Below are 22,258 nucleotides of genomic sequence, written 5' to 3' on the forward strand. Positions count from 1 at the left end.
TCGTTCTGGCTTACTTTACCCTGTGCAATAGATTTTAAGTTCATCCACCTCATTAGAACTGACTCAAATGTGTTCTTTTTTACAGAGGCGCTACCCCACGTTCCAGGCAGTGGCTGAGAGGAGATAGCCCACGTCCGAGGTCAGGTGCGGCAGCCGGGAGGATCTACCCCACGCCCGAGGGCAGGGGGAGCCGCCAAGAGGAGCAATCCCATGTCCAAGGAGCAGTAGCTGCATGGGTGCAAGAGGGCCAAGAGGAGCTACTCCACGTTCAAGGTCAGGAGGGGTGGTGGTGAGGAGATACCCCTCGTCCAACACAAGGAGCAGTGAACACGCTTTGCTGGAGCAGCCATAAAGAGATACCCCATGTTCAAGGTAGGAGAAACCCAAGTAAAATGGTAGGTGTTGCGAGAGGGCATCAGAGGGCAGACACACTGAAAACATAATCACAGAAAACTAGTCAATCTAATCACATGGATCACAGCCTTCTTTAACTCAATGAAACTAAGGCCATGCCATGTGGGGCCACCCAGGACGGGCAGGACATGGTCGAGAGTTTTGACAGAATGTGGTCCACTGGAGAAGGGAATGGCAAACCACTTCGGTATTCTTTCCTTGAGAATCCCATGAACAGTATGAAAAGGCAAAATGATAGGATACTGAAAGAGGAACTCCCCAGGTCGGTAGGTGCCCAATATGCTACTGGAGATCAGTGGAGAAATAACTCCAGAAAGAATGAAGGGATGGAGCCAAAACAAAAACAATACCCACTAATAGATGTGACTGGTGATAGAAGCAAGGTCTGATGCTGTAAAGAGCAATATTGCATAGGAACCTGGAATGTTAGGTCCATGAATCAAGGCAAATTGGAAGTTGTCAAACAGGAGATGGCAAGAGTGAACCTTGATATTCTAGGAATCAGCAAACTAAAATGGACTGGAATGGGTGAATTTAACCATTATATCTACTACTGTGAGCAGGAATCCCTTAGAAGAAATGGAATAGCCATCATGATCAACAAAAGAGTCTGAAATGCAATACTTGGATGCAATCTCAAAAACGACAGAATGATCTCTGTTCGTTTCCAGGGCAAACCATTCAACATCACAGTAATCCAAGTCTATGCCCCAACCAGTAACGCTGAAGAAGCTAAAGTTGAACGGTTCTATGAAGACCTACAAGACCTTTTAGAACTAACACCCCAAAAAGATGTTCTTTTCATTACAGGGGACTGGAATGCAAAAGTAGGAAGTCAAGAAACACCTGGAGTAACAGGCAAATTTGGCCTTGGAATATGGAATGAAGCAGGGCAAAGGCTAATAGAGTTTTGCCAAGAAAACGCACTGGTCATAGCAAACACCTTCTTCCAACAACACAAGAGAAGACTCTACACATGGACATCACCAGATGGTCAACACCAAAATCAGATTGATTATGTTCTTTGCAGCCAAAGATGGAGAAGCTCTATACAGTCAGCAAAAACAAGATCAGGAGCTGACTGTGGCTCAGATCACGAACTCCTTATTGCCAAATTCAAACTTAAATTGAAGAAAGGAGGGAAAACCAATAGACCATTCAGGTATGACCTAAATCAAATCCCTTATGATTATACAGTGGAAGTGAGAAATAGATTTAAGGGTTTAGATCTGATAGATAAAGTGCCTGATGAACTGTGGACAGAGGTTCATGACATTGTACAGGAGACAGGGATCAAGACCATCCCCATGGAAAAGCAAAAAAGCAAAATGGCTGTCTGGGGAGGCCTTACAAATAGCTGTGAAAATAAGAGAAGAAAAAAGTAAAGGAGAAAAGGAAGATATAAACATCTGAATGCAGAGTTCCAAAGAACAGCAAGAAGAGATAAGAAAGCCTTCCTCAGTGATCAATGCAAAGAAATAGAGGAAAACAATAGAATGGGAAAGACTAGAGATCTCTTCAAGGAAATTAGAGATACCAAGGGAACATTTCATGAAAAGATCGGCTTGATAAATGACAGAAATGGGATGGACCTAACAGAAGCAGAAGATATTAAGAAGAGGTGGCAAGAATACACAGAAGAATTGTACCAAAAAGATCTTCACGACCCAGATGGTGTGATCTCTCACCTAGAGCCAGACACCCTAGAATGTGAAGTCAAGTGCGCCTTAGAAAGCATCATTACGAACAAAGCTAGTGGAGGTGATGGAATTCCAGTGGAGCTCTTTCAAATCCTGAAAGATGATGCTGTGAAAGTGCTACACTGAATATGCCAGCAAATTTGGAAAACTCAGCAGTGGCCACAAGACTGAAAAAGGTCAGTTTTCATTCCAATCCTGAAGAAAGGCAATGCCAAAGAATGATGAAACAACCGCCCAGTTGCACTCATCTCACATGCTAGTAAAGTAATGCTCAAAATTCTCCAAGCCGGGCCTCAACAATACATGAACCGTGAACTTCCTGATGTTCAAGCTGGTTTTAGAAAAGGCAGAGGAACCAGAGATAAAATTGCCAACATCCACTGGATCATTAAAAAGCAAGAGAGTTCCAGAAAAACATCTATTTCTGCTTTATTGACTATGCCAAAGCCTTTGCCTGTGTGGATCACAAGAAACTGTGGAAAATTCTGAAAGAGATGGGAATACCAGAGCACCTGACCTGCCTCTTGAGAAACCTATATGCAGGTCAGGAAGCAACAGTTAGAACTGGACATGAACAACAGACTGGTTCCAAATAGGAAAAGGAGTACATCAAGGCTGTATATTGTCACCCTGCTTATTTAACTTATATGCAGAGTACATCATGAGAAACGCTGGACTGGAAGAAACACAAGCTGGAATCAAGATTGCCGGGAGAAATATCAATAACTTCAGATATGCAGATGACACCACCCTTATGGCAGAAAGTGAAGAGGAACTCAAAAGCCTCTTGATGAAAGTGAAAGTGGAGAGTGAAAAAGTTGGCTTAAAGCTCCACATTCAGAAAACGAAGATCATGGCATCTGGTCCCATCACTTCATGGGAAATAGATGGGGAAACAGTGTCAGACTTTATTTTTCTGGGCTCCAAAATCACTGCAGATGGTGACTGCAGCCATGAAATTAAAAGATGCTTACTCCTTGGAAGGAAAATTATGACCAACCTAGATAGCACATTCAAAAGCAGAGACATTACTTTGCCAACAAAGGTTCATCTAGTCAAGGCTATGGTTTTTCCTGTGGTCATGTATGGATGTGAGAGTTGGACTGTGAAGAAGGCTGAGCGCTGAAGAATTGATGCTTTTGAAGTGTGGTGTTGGAGAAGACTCTTGAGAGTCCCTTGGACTGAAAGGAAATCCAACCAGTCCATTCTGAAGGAGATCAGCCCTGGGATTTCTTTGGAAGGAATGATGCTAAAGCTGAAACTCCAGTACTTTGACCACCTCATGTGAAGAGTTGAGTCATTGGAAAAGACTCTGATGCTGGGAGGGATTGGGGGCAAGAGGAGAAGGGGACGACAGAAGATGAGATGGCTGGATGGCATCACTGACTCAATGGACATGAGTCTGAGTGAACTCCGGGAGTTGTTGATGGACAGGGAGGCCTGGCGTGCTGCGATTCATAGGGTCGCAGAGTAGGACACGACTGAGTGACTGATCTGATCTGATCTGATCTGATAGGTTTGCTAATGAAATGCTTAAACATTACCATACCGAGTTATTTTCCATTCAGCATCATTGATTCTGACCTTCCTCACACCAGGAATCGACCTTTAGAATTTTAAATATAGTCTTTTTTTAAATATTTCATTAACAAAGTAACAATCATTTTAAATAAAAAGAAGGCAATTCTAGAAAGAGGGTAGATTTAAAATGTTCCTGATCCCCTGTGTTTAGCCAAGGAGCTTTCTGTTGAAGCCAGCCAATGCTGTGCCAACAGAGCTCAAGTGAGTTATTCCATTCGGGCTCATAATAAATCTAGGGTCAATAGCAAGGAACTCCAGGATAAAGAGCAGAAAACTATAGGTTGTGAAGAAAGCTTTGCATGCAGAGATCAGTGGACCTCTAAGGAAGCTAGTTCTTTTGAGAAAGTCTTTTCTCTAGCCACAAAATAGCTGAGAAGAAAGTAGCAGGTTGAGTCCCATCTGTCCTAAATGGAGAGGAGTACAACGAGATCAGAGAGTAAAGACGTGTTTTGCTAGTTTTTCAGCAAGGTACTGGCATTGCTGCTGAGACCAGTGCCCTAATGCTTAAGACATTGCTGACCATGGGAACAGAAATATCTAGGCTTTTCACTCTCACAGCATTGCCTCCACTTAAAGTGCCCCAGCAATCAGACATGTCAGAAAGGAGTAAAGAAAGGGAAAGGATACTTCAGGGAAAAATAAGGGCTTCATCTGGGGAAAATAAAGTCTGAAAAAATAATCAGGATCAGTGACCCAATTTCTCTAGCCAAGAATCAGTACACAAAATTTTCAATGATTGAGAATTCATTTACAAGGAAGCTCTCACAAAGAAGGAACATCTCACTGAATGTGCTGTTTATTTATTGAATCCTCTTGAAGAAATAAATACAATTAAATAAAATTAGGAGAATTATGTAAACCTCAGACATAATTGTCATGAAAAAATACAGTGTCTCCAACAAGATTTTGACCGATGGAAGAGAAGCAGGACATGTACATGATGGCCACCTGACTTCAATTCCACCTCCCTTCTGCTCCTCTCCAGCACTTTCCCCACTCACCTTGCAAGTACATCACACTGATTCTGCTCTAACTATGAAGTAGGGGCCACAATTCAAGTAGCTGCCTCCTATTTCTTTCTCCCCAGTCTCTCTTTTCTGTGCACTACTTCTCTTCTGTTTCATCTTCTCATCTCCTTTCTTCTTCTTATTTTTTTTTTTTTTTTGTCTCTGAGAGAAATGGAGGTGTAATAGAAGGTAGAAATCATTGGAATAATTGTGAAATGACAGTAAGGCTCATATTTTAGAATTTTTAGTCATGAGTATCAAAACTCTAGATAGATAAAGCATGCGATTTCTTCTTGAACTTTTAGTTTTACCATAGCCCTAATCTGATGCTCAGTTCTGCTGGGGAATCATCTCTTTACACCACTTAAAGTAACAGATCTTCCTCACAGATGAGTATATGGAGATGCCCCAGTTCCCCATATGACTAGTTCAGATGTTTTCCTAACTGCCAGAAATCCTAATGTTTACCAAGACTCATCTCAAACATTGAGAAAAAATTTCATCATTTGGAGTAGCTTAGAGTCCAGTACTCTTGCCTGGAAAATCCCATGGATGGAGAAGCGTGATAGGCTGCAGTCCATGAGGTCACTAAGAGTCGGACACGACTGAGCAACTTCACTTTGACTTTTCACATTCATGCATTGGAGAAGGAAATGGTAACCCATTCCAGTATTCTTGCCTCGAGAATCCCAGGGACAGGGGAGCCTGGTGGGCTGCCGTCTCTGGGGTCACACACAGTCGGACACAACTGAAGCGACTTAGCAGCAGCAGCAGCAGCAGCAGCTCATCAGCAGCCTCTAGCCCTCCATTCTCTCCTGAGGACCATTTACAAATTATCAGGAACAAAAGACCTGTCAGCATGGGTGGGGATTTTTTAAGTAAACTTATTCCTTCTTCAAATGTCAGTTAATGGAGACTACTATCTTAATCTACTTTGTCAAATTGCATCTTCAAAGTTGAATGTGATTTTTCCAATCTATTTCAAAATAAGTCCACAACAAATCATCAAAGGTTTTCTATGAGTGAGATCTTTTTCTAAGTCTTTGAAACTTAAACACTGAATTCAGCTCTGTCTACTTACAAGACGTTGCAGTATAATAGGAAAGACAAGGACATGTGTGTATGTGTGTGTGTTCATATACAAAGTGGTACATGAGATAGTACAACATGGATCCAGAAATAAGGAGACATTTCTTATAACAGAGAACAGTCAGACAAAAAATAAATGAGAACAAAATCGCTTTGTCTTTTTCCTGGAAATGATAGAAAGGAATATTATCAGAGGTTATGTAGAGATATTGGGTTGGGAGTAGACTAAAAACTAGAGACACTTTCTAGACGAAAATAAGAGTAGGAGATGGACAGACAAGTGGAAGTAATTTGGGAGATATGAGGTAAAGTGTTCTATTATACCATGCATTTCAAAATTTTAAAGGACATATGAATATATTATTAACCTATCTCTCCTCTCTATATGTAATAGTATACAGATTGCAACTTGAGTTATGGAACTCAGTTATACATCCTGATGACCTATTGATGCTAACACCCTGCTTCATAATAATTAAGTCTCCTTTATACGAACCTTCAAGTTTCAAACTTTCAAAGATGCAAACATGCATTATCATGTCCAGTCACTTAAGTCAGTTCACATATCTGGTGTAATTTTCAAGGTACTGTAATTTTATTCTGTTTTCTTTATTTTTGTATTTGTCTTTTACGTATTATTTGTGTGAAAAGTATTATAAACCTATTACAGTACAGTACTATATAATCAATTGCTTAGTTGGGCAAAGCTAGCTTTGTTGGACTTAAAAACAAATTGGAGCTGTGCACATGCTCTCAGAATGGAACTCATTTTTATGTAGGGGGCTTAATGTAGAATAAATTTGCAATACAGCTTTTGAATTAATTTTCTGAGAAACACTTTGTATTTCTTTTTTCTAACTATTACCACCCTCAAGTGCTGCAATAAATGTTTCAAGCTTGTCTCCTGAGCAGAGTCCAGAATGAAGTGAAAGAATAAGCTAGGTGGCTACCTGGAGGAAAAGCACTAAGGTACAGGAAGAAGAGCTGCAGAGACCCCAGGGCAGGAAAGCAATCGCCATGTCAGAGCAACATCAAATGTGGTGAAGGTGGAGAGAGTAAGGAGGAGACTGTGACTCATTTCAGAGAGGGGGCAGGGAACCAGATGGAGTAGTCTTACAGGTTGTAGTAAGAATCTGCTTTTCATCTCAGTGAGATGAAAAACCACTGGAGAGTTGTGAGCATGGAAGCCACATGATCTGAATTATGTTCTCAAAAGCTCACTGCACTGGGTGGAGACCAGACTGAAGAGGGGCAAGAAGGAAAGAAGAGAGATCAGGTAGGGTTATTATTGCCACCTCCAGGCAAGAGATGAGAGTGGCTTGGATCAGGTAAGAGCAGAGTTGGAAGTGAAAAGTGATCAGTTCTGGGCCTGCTTTGAAGAGAGAGTTAATTGATTTTTCTAACAGATCAAATGGTGATATGAGAAAAATTGAGGAGATAAGGGCAACTTCAAGGTTTCTGACCAAGGTGATTAGAGAATTTCGTAGACAGAGCTGCCTTTTGCCTAAATGAGGATGAATTCACAAAAAGCAGCTGGGAGGTATGGAGGGCCAAGTAGCTGGAGTGGTGGAAATCAGGAGATCACCTAGAGATATACCAAGAAGATGCCCCAATGGGGATGTCAGATAGATCATTTAATATACAACTTCAGAAATCAGAGGAGCCAGGTGGGTTTCAGATATAAATGCTGATATTTAAATAGTTTTTAAAGCCAAGAGACTGGATACAATTAGCTGGAAATAAATTGTTGGTAGAAAGTAAAGAGTTCTAAGAATAAATTCTTGAGTCATTCCAATGTTGAGAGATCAGGGGGATGAAGGAAAAACCCTCAAAGTAGACTGAGAAGCAGCAACTGATAACAGGAAGAGAACCAAGAAATTGCTCAGTCTCTAAATCTAAATAAAGAATTTCAAGAAGGGAGCGTTCTATAATCTCAAATGTCATCATTATTTGCTATGAAATTCATACGTTGAAACTCTAGTCCCCCAATATCATTGCATTTGAAGGTGGGGTCTTTGAGAGGCAATTAGGGTGGAGCCCTCGCTGTGGGATTTGTGCCTTTATAAGAGATGCAAGACAGGCTATTTCTCTCTCTACTCTCGATGCGAAGCTACAATGAGAAGTGAGTAGTCTGTAAACCAGAGAAGGGATCTCACCAGAAACTCACCATGCTGGCACCCTGATCTCAGACTTCCAGACTCCAGAATGGTGAGAAACAAATAAATCCATGTTGTTTATAATCCACCTGGTCTATTGTACTTTGGTCCAAACAAAGACACTGCTTCAAGTAGTTAAAAATACTAGCTGGAACAATAAATGCATGTAAACTCAAATATAAATAGGCAAATTTTCCTATTAAGATACAGAGACAATCTGAATAATATTCAAATCTTGTGTAGGAGACACAAAAATAATGCAATGAAGTGACAGAAATGTTAAAAGTTTGTGATTGGGCTCCCTGCTGGACTCAGGTGGTTCAGCGAGCATCACATTCACAAAAGGAAGGATGGATATGAGTGTCATAGCAGATATGGGATGGGGAGAGATTATTCCTTTGTTTGGTGCTAAAGAGGAAAAAGTAAATTATATCAGGGATTTTTACTTAACATAAGAATGGAACATGTAATGTTAATTATTTAATCAATGCAAATTAATAAAAACCAATTTTCTTTGTCAGACAGAAAGTCTAAATATGACTCGGTCTCAGGTGAACGACTTTGATACTTGTTAAAGCCATAAAAAAAAAAAAAAATGACTTGGGCACCACATGTTTATGTGCAGAAAGGGAAAGTCCCCTTCCAGTTGTCAATGGTCAGAACAGACAGGTATACGGTACCAAATTAAGGGGACGTCACACTAAGGAGAATGTCAACAGAGGAGTATCTGCAGAGAAACCTGAGCTACATTCTAACAGTAAAGAAAATATAGCACACGTATAAATGATTCTGGAAAGAATTGTGAGAAAAAGAAGAGCACACTTATATAAACTCAATAAAGTGGGAAGAAGTAAAGCCAGGAGAGCAGGAATGGGAAGAACTTCTGTAGGTACAGAGGACACAGCGGTAAATTGACACAGACACTCAACACAGCAAAGCAATCAGCATCCCATGCAGGTAGGAGAGAGGGTCTGCTTTCAAGGAGCACTCCTTCTGTGGTCTAATAATAAGATGCAACTCTAAAGCGGAAAGACTTCCCTACCCAACTTATTTTAGCATAGAGAACACTGAAACCTAATGTTGAAAAAATTAAGCAGAGAAATCTCCGCTGAAATGAAAGTCTGGTCAGCCGGGGTCCTTTTGACAAGGCTAAAACAACTTCCTTCTTTCTGAGCACTCCGTTGACTTGTACCAGTTTGAAATCAGTTCTCCCTTGTGCTTCTATTTACTTCTTGATCCTGTTGATAGATTTTCTTTCACATGTAAGACCACATCATATGGTCAGTTTGAAAGTTTATATGAAAATTAAAAAATGGGACCTAATTAAAATTAAAAGCTTTTGCACAACAAAGGAAACTATAAGCAAGGTGGAAAGACACCCTTCAGAATGGGAGAAAATAATAGCAAATGAAGCAACTGACAAAGAACTAATCTTAAAAATATACAAGCAACTCCTGTAGCTCAATTCCAGAAAAATAAACGACCCCCCAATCAAAAAAATGGGCCAAAGAACTAAATAGACATTTCTCCAAAAAAGACATACAGATGGCTAACAAACACATGAAAAGATGCTCAACATCACTCATTATCAGAGAAATGCAAATAAAACCACAATGAGGTACCATTTCACGCCAGTCAGAATGGCTGCTATCCAAAAGTCTACAAGCAATAAATGCTGGAGAGGGTGTGGAGAAAGGGGAACTCTCTTACACTGTTGGTGGGAATGCAAACTAGTACAGCCACTATGGAGAACAGTGTGGAGATCCCTTATAAAACTGGAAATAGGACTGCCATATGACCCAACAATCCCACTGCTGGGCATACACACTGAGGAAACTAGAATTGAAAGAGACACGTGTACCCCAATGCTCATTGCAGCACTGTGTATAATAGCCAGGACATGGAAGCAACCTAGATGTCCATCAACAGATGAATGGATAAGAAAGCTGTGGTTCATATGCACAATGGAATATTACTCAGCCACTAAAAAGAATACATCTGAATCAGTTCTAATGAAGTAGATGAAACTGGAGTCTATTATACAGAGTGAAGTAAGCCAGAAAGAAAAACACCAATACAGTATACTAACGCATATATATGAAATTTAGAAAGATGATAATGATAACCCTGTATGTGAGACAGCAAAAGAGACAGAGATGTATAGAACAGTCTTTTGGACTCTCTGGGAGAGGGCAAGGGTGGGATGATTTGGGAGAATGGTATTGAAACATGTATATTATCATATGTGAAATGAATTGCCAGTCCAGGTTCAATGCATGATACAGACTGCTCAGGGCTGGTGCACTGGGATGACCCAGAGGGATGGGATGGGGAGGGAGGTGGGAGGGGGGTTCAGGATGGGGAACATGTGTACACCCATGGCAGATTCATGTCAATGTATGACAAAACCAATACAATATTGTAATTAGCCTCCAATTAAAATAAATAAATTCATATTAAAAAAGAAATTTTATATGATTCAAAATATCTGATCAAACATATGTACTCTCCTCCTTTCTCACCAAACTTCCCACTGGGATAAAACTAACAAGTATAAACAGGATGATACTAAATCATAATGTGAAAAAAATAAAAAGATGAAATATATCAACAGTTCCCATAAGACAAAAAGTAGATGTGAGCATTCTGATGGGTGAGACAGAGAGGGAGAAAGCACAGCCCAGAATGAACTATGAGAAGATTTCATTGGACATGCAAGTGAAGGAAACTTACTCCTTAGGAACCTATAGAGATTATGGACTGAGAAAGGAAAAGTGTGTTGGAGGGCAGGAGGGACAGCACATGGGGAAGAACTGAAGGTTACTCTGTGGAATAGTTATACTAGTCTCCCTGCTGCTGGACTTATGTGTGAGAAGCATAGCAGGCTGCCCTGTATGTGGGCACCTGATGCTCACTAAGGTTGAAGTAAAACACCTGGAGCGCTGTTTTTTCCTGTGAGTACTTAACAGAGCTAAGTGAAGTGCAGTTGCTCAGTCGTGTCCAACTCTTTGCAACCCCATGGACTGTAGCCTACCAGGCTCCTCTGTCCATGGGATTTTCTGGGGAATAGTACTGGAGTGGATTGCCATTTCCCTCTCCAGGGGATCTTCCTGACCCAGGGATCGAACCCAGGTCTCCCGCATTGTAGACAGATGCTTTACCGTCTGAGCTACCAGGGAAGTAACAGAGCTAAGCCACCTTCAAACTGATATTAGGTGGAAAGGAGAGGAAGAAACAAGTTAATAAGCAGTTCCCTGCTCCTTCATCCTAAAAAGAAGCCTGCCAAGTAACATGGTAAGTCCACATGGCCAGACTACTGGCCAAGAATCCCATTCAGGAAGAAACTTTGTGGAGAACAGGGACACAATGACATAAGAAGTCCATCCCACTACCCAGTTCTTCATTCTTAAATATAAACCAAGAACAAAGTAACACTAATCATTAATAAGTACAGATGGTATCTCTTTCCATACCTTGAAGCACCAAGTCATCAACTGTGAATATGAGAGTCATTATACCTGGAACCAAAGTTGTGGCAGAATGTTATGCTTTATGGTCTCATATGGAAATGCATATTTGGAGAATGACCAAAGGATCTAAGAGAATAATATAATGGTTCCTTGGTCACTACTCTCAAAAAATCTGGAGTCTTAGCTTTGAATAATAATTCTTTATATTTTTTTAATTTTTCTCTCTTAAGTTCTTTACCATACATTATTTTAATTTTTCCAGATTGGTAAGAAATAGAAAGGTCTTCCTGGTGGCTCAGATGGTAAAGAATCCACCTGCAATTTGGGAGACTTGGGTTCAAGTCCTGCAATTTAGGAGACCTTGGAAAGATCCCCTGGAGAAGGAAATGGTTACCCACTCCGGTACTCTGACCTGGAGAATTCCATGGACAGAAGAGCCTGGCAGGCTATACAGTTCAAGGGGTCGCAAAGAATCGGACACAACTGAGCAGCTAAAACTTTGACTTTTCACTTTTCCCAATTAACAAGAAGATTCTGGTCTGGAGAATATCATGGGCTGTATAGTCCATGAGGTCACAAAGAGTTGGACATAACTGAGTGACTCACTTTCACTTTAAAGAAATAGAGAAAGAAATTAAGTTTTAAAATACAATAATTTTCAAGTCTACCATTTATTGAATGCACTCACATGACAAGAGAGTTCCATGTTAGTAGTAGACACTGCTAGTGCTCAACCTAAACCCCCTTTTCCAGGCCAGTGGACCCAATTCCCAGCTGCTGCAAATGTTGGCTATGCTTGGCTCATAGCTGCTCTCTTTCCCAGAAAATTGATCTACACCAATAAACATCACCATTCTCCAGTAAAGTATACCCATGCTCCAGTGAATGCCTTATTCTAAGATCAGCTGTATGGCCCCTTGACTCAAGGTGGGAGGGATCAATTCTGTGGGGGCATTTCATGCTCCAGAGACCCCCATGAAGTCAGGCTGGATCAAGAGTTCAGCTCAGCCACATTCATTTTTACCCTCTTCCCCTCCCCACTTAACTTGCTTTTCTCAAAATAAGATGGGTGTCAGAAATCCCAACTTTGGCTTTGTTAAGGAAGTCAACCTAAGACAATATGCTACCTCACTTAATCCTAAACCTATCCTGAAACATATATGAGTATAGCCTGAAGTCAAGTCACTCATTAGCAACAAAAGATAATCAGACCAGCACCACAAACCAGGTTCTTTCCAGTGGCACCAGAAGACACACAAGTGGAAAGAGAATTCGAGTATCTTGAGCTCAATACATTTCATGCTCTTTCTCATTGCCTTTCAAGTGCTTTTTCCATGATTTGGAAATATTTCTGAGTCATAAGTTTCCAGACTGAGAACTTGAAGCAAATTCCGACTAGATTACATCCTTCTTTGCATGCTAAGTTGCTTCAGTTGTGTCTGATTCTGTTCGACCCCATGGGCTGTAGCCTTTTATACTTTACATCCTTTTAGTCAGTGACAATGTGAACAAAACTGAGTAAAAATCTTAATTAGTCATTTCCAGCTTTTCCCACTCTTTGGACTAAATAAGCAATGTCATGTCTAACAGACCACTACTTCAGCTTTACGATGACTGTGACTTCTAATTTTTTTCCCAGGATCTATTTGTTGTTGTTCAGTCACTCAGTCATATCTGACTCTTTGCGACCCCATGGACTGTAGAATGCCAGGCTTCCCTGTCCTTCACCATCTTCTGGATCTTGCACAAACTCATGTCTATTGAGTCGTGATGCCATCCAACCGTCTCATCTTCTGTCATCCCTTTCTCCCCTGCCTTCAATCTTTCCCAGCATCAGGGTCTTCCAATGAGTCAACTCTTTGCATCAGGTGACCAAAGTGTTGAAGCTTCAGCATCAGTCCTTCCAATGAATATTCAGGGTTAACTTCCTTTAGGATCGACTGGTTTAATCTCCTTGCAGTCCAAGGGACTCTCAAGAGTCTTCAACACCACAGTTCAAAAGCATCAATTGATTTCCATCAGATCACAAACATTTTCCCTGGATTTTGGCATAAGTTATAGGACAATTCCACAGTACCAGTGAGTCAGGAGAGGGCAGATATTCATATCCTTGTTGGTATTCCCAGCTCTCTCACCAACATTTTTTAAAACATCCTCAATACCATATGGTCTTTGATAACTGATCCATGTAGGTCTTTAATCACCATAACATTGGTTACTCAGAGATCCTTCTCAGGAAATCTGTACCCCTACACCCTGCTGTGGGTGTGGGATATTCTATGGCTGTAGCTAATTCTCTCTATCATCTCCAGCCACATTCAAGTACACAGGAATCAATGCACTCTCCCACAAGGCTCACACCTGGAACTTTGAATTGTACTCAGCCTTTACTCAAAAATGGTAACATAAACCTCTGATCTGAATTCCTGAAACTGTCTAGGCTTTCTGTTTCAACCAGTTCTCACCTTCTGATGCTAGTCCTTCCATCCACCCATCAAATATATCCTTATCTAATCCACCAATGGGGTTGCAGTTGAAGATGAAGATGGGTGAAGATGATGTGGCAGATCTATAACTAAAATAATTCATGACTTATAACTTTTTCAAAATAGTTGCTTAAGACTCCTTTCTGGGACTTCCCTGGAGGTCCAGTGGTTAACACTTGGCCTTCCAATGCAGGGAGACTTTCCAATTTTTTTTCCACTTGTGTGCCTTCCAATCCCTGGTCTGGGGACTAAGATCCCACATGCTTCACAGGAAAAAAGCAAAAAACATAAAATAGAAACAATATTGTAACAAATTCAATAAAGGCTTTAAAAATGGTCCACATCAAAAAAAAATTTTAAAAAAGACTTCTGCATTTATGTTTTTCCATTATTTTCTAAAGCAATGAATATCAAAAACCTTGAATAACTACATGGGGAAAGAGCAAAATGTACCAGGAACTATGAGGGAGTATCTCAGTTATCATATTAAAATATTATCATATATAAAAGCATCATAATACCAATTCCAGTGAGTAAAGTTATGGTACAAAAATAGAGTACAATAAGAAGATTGAAAAATATTTCAGTCATTCAGACCAAACTGTGTCTTTAATTTCCCTTCAGAATCAACTGTTTTCAGAATTATGAAAATACTTCCCTAATCAATCAAACCTTCTACACTGTTACTCTTAATCTTCATCTCCATCTAGAGAGGTAACAGAATGTCTGTGCCCTGCAGCCTAAGCTCTCCAAGAGGCACTGCCGTGGCCCCAGCAGGTTTGGGCACAGGCTGCAGGTGCCTGGGGAGCACTGTGTGCTCACTGCACAGAGGTAGATGGCTGAGTCGCTGGGCTCGGAGTCTCTGATACGCAGGGAGACATGCTTGTTGGTTTTATTGGACTGCGCTGTAAATTTTCCTTCCTCTTTGTTGTTGTTGGCATACACTTGCAGCAGAAGCTCAGGGCCTTTCCCAGGGTACTGTCTGTACCATGCGAAGTACTGAGAAGCACTGTTAGAATAAGTGCAGCTGAGAGACGTGGCGGCTCCCTCTGGGACGGGCAGAGACACAGGACTCTGCTCCACTGTGTTCTGCTGGCTGCTCACCGCTGTGCAAACAGACAGGAACGCTCAGTCAGAGAAGGTGGGTTAGGTGGTGATGCTTCCTCTCCAGAATTCAGGTTATCTTTTCACAGGCCTCCCACCTCTACCGTCCCTTATTTAAGGGAAATAGTGTTCATGTTTCTCCATGAGCCTAGAAGGGACAATGACTCCAAATAGTGTATTTTATGGTCCCATAGAAATGCCCCAAACTTACAGATCAACTGAAGCCACAGGATCACTAATAAAACTCTTGAGGATTTCATCATTCTTTCCTCCTCTGGTTCACTGAGGATTCAAATTTTAAGCCCTGAAAAAAAAAAAAAAGAGTCGAGCTCAGACATTTCAATTCTTCTGCTTTAGAGATCATAAAAAGAGCCTGTTCAGTCAAAGACAAAAGAGACTTTTTTCATTACCCATGCAACACACCACCAAGATCCTCCTCTCTCCTCCCACTTTCTCCCGCCCTCTCTCTCTCTCTCTCTCTCTCTCACACACACACACACACACACACACATACAGGAAGGAATACATGAGCAGGGTACCTGAGAAGACACTGCCATCTTGTGGACTCAAGACCCTGATCAAAGAAATATTTGAAAATTAGATTCTTACAATGGGAACTTGTTGGGAGCTGCGTTAGGCATTACTGACAAAATGGAGGCACGGTCTCCAGCCCCCTCTCCTTATTCTACAGGCACGGATCCCAGGATGAAGGAGTTAGGCCTTGTAATTCTAACTTGTCTTTTCCTCTCCTCGGCTGAGTTGACTGAAGAGGAATATTAAGGTGCTTATTGGTCTTGAGAGGAGCATGAGAAGGCACAAAGCCTTCTGCAGCATTGCTCAGAAAATAATTCATAAAGTTAATCATTGACATTTGTTCAAGGACTTTTACAAAAGAGTGTTCCAGGGTGAGCACATAGGCCGTAGCTTGAGGCCATGGGAGGGATTGATATCTGAAGCCTATTTTGAGGAGAATGTTTATGGCAAAGGAGCTTACTGAATTTAGGGTTTAGAAATACTTAAAATAGTTAGAAGTTAAAGATGTAAGGAATGTTGTAAAGTTAGCGTATTTTACTATAGCTTATAGAAGTTAGGAATTTTTAGAGACACATAGCTAGAAGCCTTTTTAAGAGACAGTGAGCTCAGGATGTTAGGGGCAAACAGGACTTAGGAAGATAAGAAGTAAACTGAGGAATGTAGCATGAGTTACAATGTAATCACAAGTTAACTATAGGACACATTAGAAGAGGTAGATAATAGATGATAAGGCTGATTCCCAGAGAATCACTGAAGCAGGAACTCTGTTTGAAGAGCAACAATGATTTATGGAGATAATAAATCTGGGAGAGGGGTAACTGAAAATGTCAAACCTCTGGCCTAATGTTTTTGTAAAAGTATAAAAGAGAATCTTAAACTTGGAATAAACAGGCAGTCCGTAGAAAACTGAGAGGCTGTCTCATTGGCCAACACCATCCATCTCTTCAGGTTGAATCCCTGGTTGCTGGAGTTGGACTCTGGCAGGAACTGATGAAAATAAAAATATGCTACTTTAGTTAAATTAAAAATTTGAGAAGCATATGGTCCAAGTCAATGTGTGTGGGGATAGAGTGATGTCTACACATGTGTTTTACATCAAATGTCAACACTTGTCTGATTAGAAGCAGTTTTATCAAATGGCCACTCTCTCACACTGAAAAACTAGTCCTAAGATATTCTAGTGATAGAAATCTGGGTGCGGCTCTCATGATTCAGGGGATCTGTATAGCTTTTCTTCATATCAGGCCAACACTTCTATCTTATTTCCCCACTTCTATTTTTAAAGAAATCTAATCTAACCCAAAAGAATCCTCTCAAGACATAATGACCTAAAATCTAACTGAACAAACATGTTTCCAGCTCACAACTTGGGCAGATTTTTAACAAAGTCAAGGACTTAATTCTTAATTCCATTTTGTACCAGTGGCATATCTGTGAGGAATCATCGCTTACTTGGGCTGATGGTAGTAGTAGATGGACCAGCCTTCAGTACCTAGAGTGTAAATAAAACCCAAAGGACGTGTTCATGTGTCTAATCCCTCTTCTTGTACACAGCCCTGGCATCTCAGGATTAATCTCCAAAGTTATGGGTCTGGTATCAGTCTCTCTAACAAGCTTCCCTGATAGCTCAGTGGTAAAGTATCTGCCTGCCAATGCAAGAGACACGAGTTCAATCCCTGGGTCGAGAAGATTTCCCAGGAGAAGGAAATGGCAAGCCATTCCAGTATTCTTGCCTGGAAAATCCCATGGACAGAGGATCCTGGCAAGGCTATAGTCCATGGGGTTGCAAAAGAGTCAGACATGACTTAGCAACTAGACGAGAACAGCAGCAATCACTCTCTGCCTTTCTATTGTACCCTAACCAGCAAACCAGGTTTATCAGAGGGCTACTATGCAAGAAGCTTAACTGAGTCTAATGGGAAAAGAAGTACAGACAAGTACTGTTCCTTCTCATTTCGCCTCCTGCCTCATGCCCTTGTAGAAGCTAGTGGCTAGAGACCAGCAATTCAGCAGGTCCCTTTCTGCTCAAGAACTATGTAAACAGTATCCATCAAAGATGGACTGGTCAGGTCCTCCCTCTTCCCACCGACGACTATGTAGGAAGTAGGATGAGGGAGAAGATGCCAACAGTAGGATCCTTTTCTTTAAGAGAACACTGTTTTGACAAAACTCACACAGCTATTTCTCACTCTCCTCCTCTTCTGGGAATTCTATTATACTTATGTCAGAAAATTTGACAATGTCCCCCAGGTCCTTTAGTCTCAGTTCATTTTTCTTCATTCTTTTTTCTTTCTGCTCTCTGACTGGACAATTTCAATTAACCTATCTTCAAGTTCTTTCTCCTGCCTATTCAAATCTACTGTTGAATTTTTCTTAGAAAATGTTCTCTGTGTAACAATTTCTCTGCCCTGAGAGAGTGCTGAGTTATGTGACATATAGACAAGCCCTTTGCGTTAGTCCTTGAGGGAGCCATGAGACAGGTTAAAGCAGTGAAGCTCTGCTCTTTCATGACAAAGAGCTCTTCCCCCTCCACTACCAGAACCCACCCTGGGGATGCAGGCAGCTATCTAAAAACTGTCATGGATCCAGTGATGGAAACACAGAACAAGGGTGAGTGAAAACACCACAGGGCTTTCCTGTCAGGCGTCCATTTCCTTCTACTTATGTGTTTGCTCAGCTGCTGCACAGCTCTCTGTGGTGTTTGCCTCTATGTACAGGTAAATGTGCTAAAGTTTCCTGTCTTTCTAAGCTGTCCTCTTCCTGGACCTTTGGCTGCAGAGAGATTTTTCATGGCCTTTTTTGTCTACATCTGTTGGCATTTCCAGGTTCCTGGCTTCTCTAGGACTCACTTGGGTTACATGAGGCAAAAGGAAGCTCAGGGAACTCACTGCTCTGTCACTCCTCAAGCCCCAAGTTCCTAGGCTAGTCTGGCTTCTTCTCTCCAAATTCTTATGTTTTTCTTTTACATGTGGTCCAGGGTTTCTAACTTTCCTTAACAGGTTGAGTAGGAAAAAAAAAAAAAAAATACACCTAATACAGCTTGTCAGAAGTGGAAAGAAAGCATGATGCTTCCTTCTTTGCCTGAAGAGTGAACCTCTGACCAGCTTGGCTAGTCCACCTTCTTGGCAGTAGGCAAGTCAAAATGATATTAAAATTATTTAATTCTTGTTCGGCCACCTAGATTCTCCTGTTGAATAAATAAGGTCCTAGATTGTGAAGATAACTACGGTTTACTTGAATACACTGCTCTAAGAATTCGCTTAAATGGCCCAGTAGGCCCAAGGCAGTGAATATAAGTGATCTCTGTAAATGGAGTGAAAATGCCCTTATACCTCTTGCTCCTTATCAGTCTATACAAAAGTTTTGAGTGTGATTAGGAAATGACTAGGAAAAATGGCAAAGTTATAGCTGCTAGAATGATCACACCAATTTTGTGGTAGTGGAAAAGAAGCAACAACCCTGGTACTAGAGAAGGGAACACCTTAGACCCTGGAAAGTTTGTGTTTGTTGGAAGGGAAGATGGTTCATGCTCTATTTGTATGCTAGACCCAGCACTGCAGCCTAAGCAGAACAACCATATGGTCTGTGAAAACAGAAAAATTGGTATGAATATGACTTGTCCTGGACTGTTCTTCTGTGCCTGACATCATCAACGGAAGCTATTCAACATGGATTCCCAACCCCCTATGTGTACAAACCTATAAAACAATACAACTTTGTTTCAGTATGGCGGGTTCAAATGCATATGCTTTTGGTGTCTGCCCATCTTGAATTATGCCTCATGAATGACATTGCTCATATAACTTAATAAGTGATGTAATGATGATTCTAATCAAGTTTAACAATAAATTTAAAACTGGACCAATCTGTCTCCCTTGGAGTTATATGTTTGTGTTTGGGAAGAAAGAACATCTCTCCATTGGGAAGGATGGTTGATCTTTGGTCCCTTTTTAGAAATTAAACCAAAGACCGGTGTGTCCAATCCCCTTGCATGGGTCATGATGGATATTATACGATGTCCAAGCTGTTTATATCCTGGAACTTACTCATGGTTGACTGAATCTGGGATCCTAGGAGACATGACTGAGCTTAATCATGCAGATTGGTCTCATCCTGCTATATAAATTTCTGCTCACAGTTGCTGTTTATTTGCTAAGCTGTGTTCAGCTCTTTTATGACCCCATGGACTGTAGCCTGCCAGGCTCCTCTGTCCATGAGATTTTCCAGGTGAGAATACTGGAATGGGTCGCCATTTTGTGCTCCAGGGTATCTTCCCATCCCAGGGATCGAATCATTGTTTCCTGCGTCTTCTGGATTGCAGGCAGATTCTTTACCACTGAGCCACAAGGGGAGCCCTGCTAATAGTGGATTTAATTAACTGTTGTTAGAGAAAAATCAAAAAAATTTAATCTCAGTCCTTGTCATTCAGAGAAATAAGAGCAGTGGATCAAGTGGCAAACTCTCAAGAAAAATTTCTAGAAACGAATACAATTTAGAACCATGAAGTGAATGTTGTTGAAAGGCAGTTCGCTGTGAGTCTCTTATACTTCTACATGATGTTCTGGGTTTACCAACAACGTAAGGTCATTACCACTCAACCTGAACCATTTCTCAGAGTTGTGCTTGCAGCATGTAACCTTGATGGATGGGGTAATGTCTTCTCTGAGACAAAGAGTGAGCTTGCTTACTGCTTGGCAATAGCAATACCAAATAGCAATGAATTCCTCAAGCTTGCTATTCATCAGCTGTGACACAATCCCTCATGTATAGCATCCATTTACACCCCTGAACTGTGGTGTTGGAGAAGACTCTTGAGAGTCCCTTGGACTGCAAGGAGATCCAACAAGTCCATTCTGAAGGAGATCAACCCTGGGATTTCTTTGGAGGGAATGATGCTGAAGCTGAAACTCCAGCACTTTGGCCACCTCATGCGAAGAGTTGACTGATTGGAAAAGACTCTGATTCTGGGAGGGACTGGGGGCAGGAGGAGAAGGGGACGACAGAGGATGAGATGGCTGGATGGCATCACTGACTCGATGGACGTGAGTCTGAGTGATCCCCAGGAGTTGGTGATGGACAGGGAGGCCTGGCGTGCTGCGATTCATGGGGTCGCAAAGAGTCAGACACGACTGAGTGACTGAACTGAACTTAACTGAAATCACCATGAGACACTTATGGACAAAAGCAACTGAAGCAAATATGCTAGTGTTCATGCTGCTTGCTGTGTCCTAAGTAGTAGTATCCTTCATCTCTGACACAGGATATGTGACTTTACTGATAGCACCAAAGAAACAACAAGCTATTAGCCTGTAAGAGAGTAAGATCTGCTGCTGCTGCTGCAGCTAAGTCACTTCAGTCGTGTCCGTTTCTGTGCGACCCCATAGACGGCAGCCCACCAGGCTCTGCCGTCCCTGGGATTCTCCAGGCAAGAACAATGGAGTGGGTTGCCATTTCCTTCTCCAATGCAGGAAAGTGAAAAGTGAAAGTGAAATAGCTCAGTCGTGTCCGACTCTTAGCGACCCCATGGACTGCAGCCTACCAGGCTCCTCCATCCATGGGATTTTCCAGGCAAGAGTACTGGAGTAGGGTGCCATTGCCTTCTTTGAAGTAAAATCAAGACCTGACAAAACCCTCTCTGCCACCTTTAGAGATACTATAATAAATACTTGAATTACTTTTGAGAAAAATGTTTCCCCAAACTGGTCTAAAATGGATCTTTTCTGAAGGATATTCTTTATAGCCTCACATGGGACTTAACTATTATTTATAATGAAATGCTTTAGCAATTCTCTTACATACTGTAATGGAATAAAGACTCCTGGGAAATTAGTGTTACACCCTCAAATGACTATTAGTCATGTGAGGAACCTAATACCAGTACACAATCAAAAGTAGAATAAAAAGGAACCAGCCCTCTGATAATAATTATGATCTCTAATCAAAGCTTTAAAAAAAAATCTTATCTCCTATAAAATGTTTCTACCAAGGCTAATTATCTGAATATGTTTCCTGAGACTTTCTCTTGCAGTAATTTGAAATCAAATTTTGACACATGCTCATAATTATTTGACTTGAAATTCCTTTTATATTTTCCAAAGTCTTTGGGACATGTCTTTTTTTTTTTTTTTTTTTTTTCTCTCTTTTACATATTTCACTTCAGGGTTTCTAGCTTTCAAGTTGACCAGATTCATTGAGATTTTACCTGATAAAGTGAAGTCAGTTGACTGAGGACAGATTGAGACCCTGCATGGATCTAATTATTTAACAGAGCCTACAGAGCAAAGGAAGGGTGGAACCTGAGTCTTCAAGTAAGAGCCAGAGATAACTGAACTATACCACATAAGAAGCAATGAGAACATACATGTAGTTAAGAGTTTCAAGGGTGGAAATGACAAGAAGGGAAAAGGAAAGCAAAGAGGGAGAAGGCCCACACAATATTTATTTAGTAGATATTTATCACCTAACTACTATGGGCCAGTCACTGTTCTAGACACTAAGAGTAGAGCCCATGAGCAGAACACACAACAGTACTGACCTCACAGGACTTATAATCTAACTGGAGTTACTAGCAATGAATATATTGACATGTCAATCAAAAATATGCCTGCTTATTATGGTTATCATTGGGAAATGATAAGGATGTTTGATACAGAGTTAAGAAAAGATTTGTGGATGGCTACACTAGTTAGGAAGTTCAGCAAAAGTCAGAAGGTTTTC

The 22,258-nt window shown here is 41.0% G+C and overlaps 1 gene segment (V, D, J or C); it reads right to left on the reverse strand.

The window, feature by feature from the left end:
- Positions 1 to 14,243: 14,243 nt before the first annotated feature.
- LOC113899386 lies at positions 14,244 to 15,388 on the reverse strand. The segment is given in 2 exon segments: positions 14,244 to 15,009; positions 15,219 to 15,388. Coding segments are annotated over 2 exon segments (462 nt in total).
- Between the last annotated feature and the right edge of the window lie 6,870 nt (positions 15,389 to 22,258).

This window comes from Bos indicus x Bos taurus, chromosome 10 (assembly GCF_003369695.1).
Source record: "Bos indicus x Bos taurus breed Angus x Brahman F1 hybrid chromosome 10, Bos_hybrid_MaternalHap_v2.0, whole genome shotgun sequence".
NCBI lineage: Eukaryota > Metazoa > Chordata > Mammalia > Artiodactyla > Bovidae > Bos > Bos indicus x Bos taurus.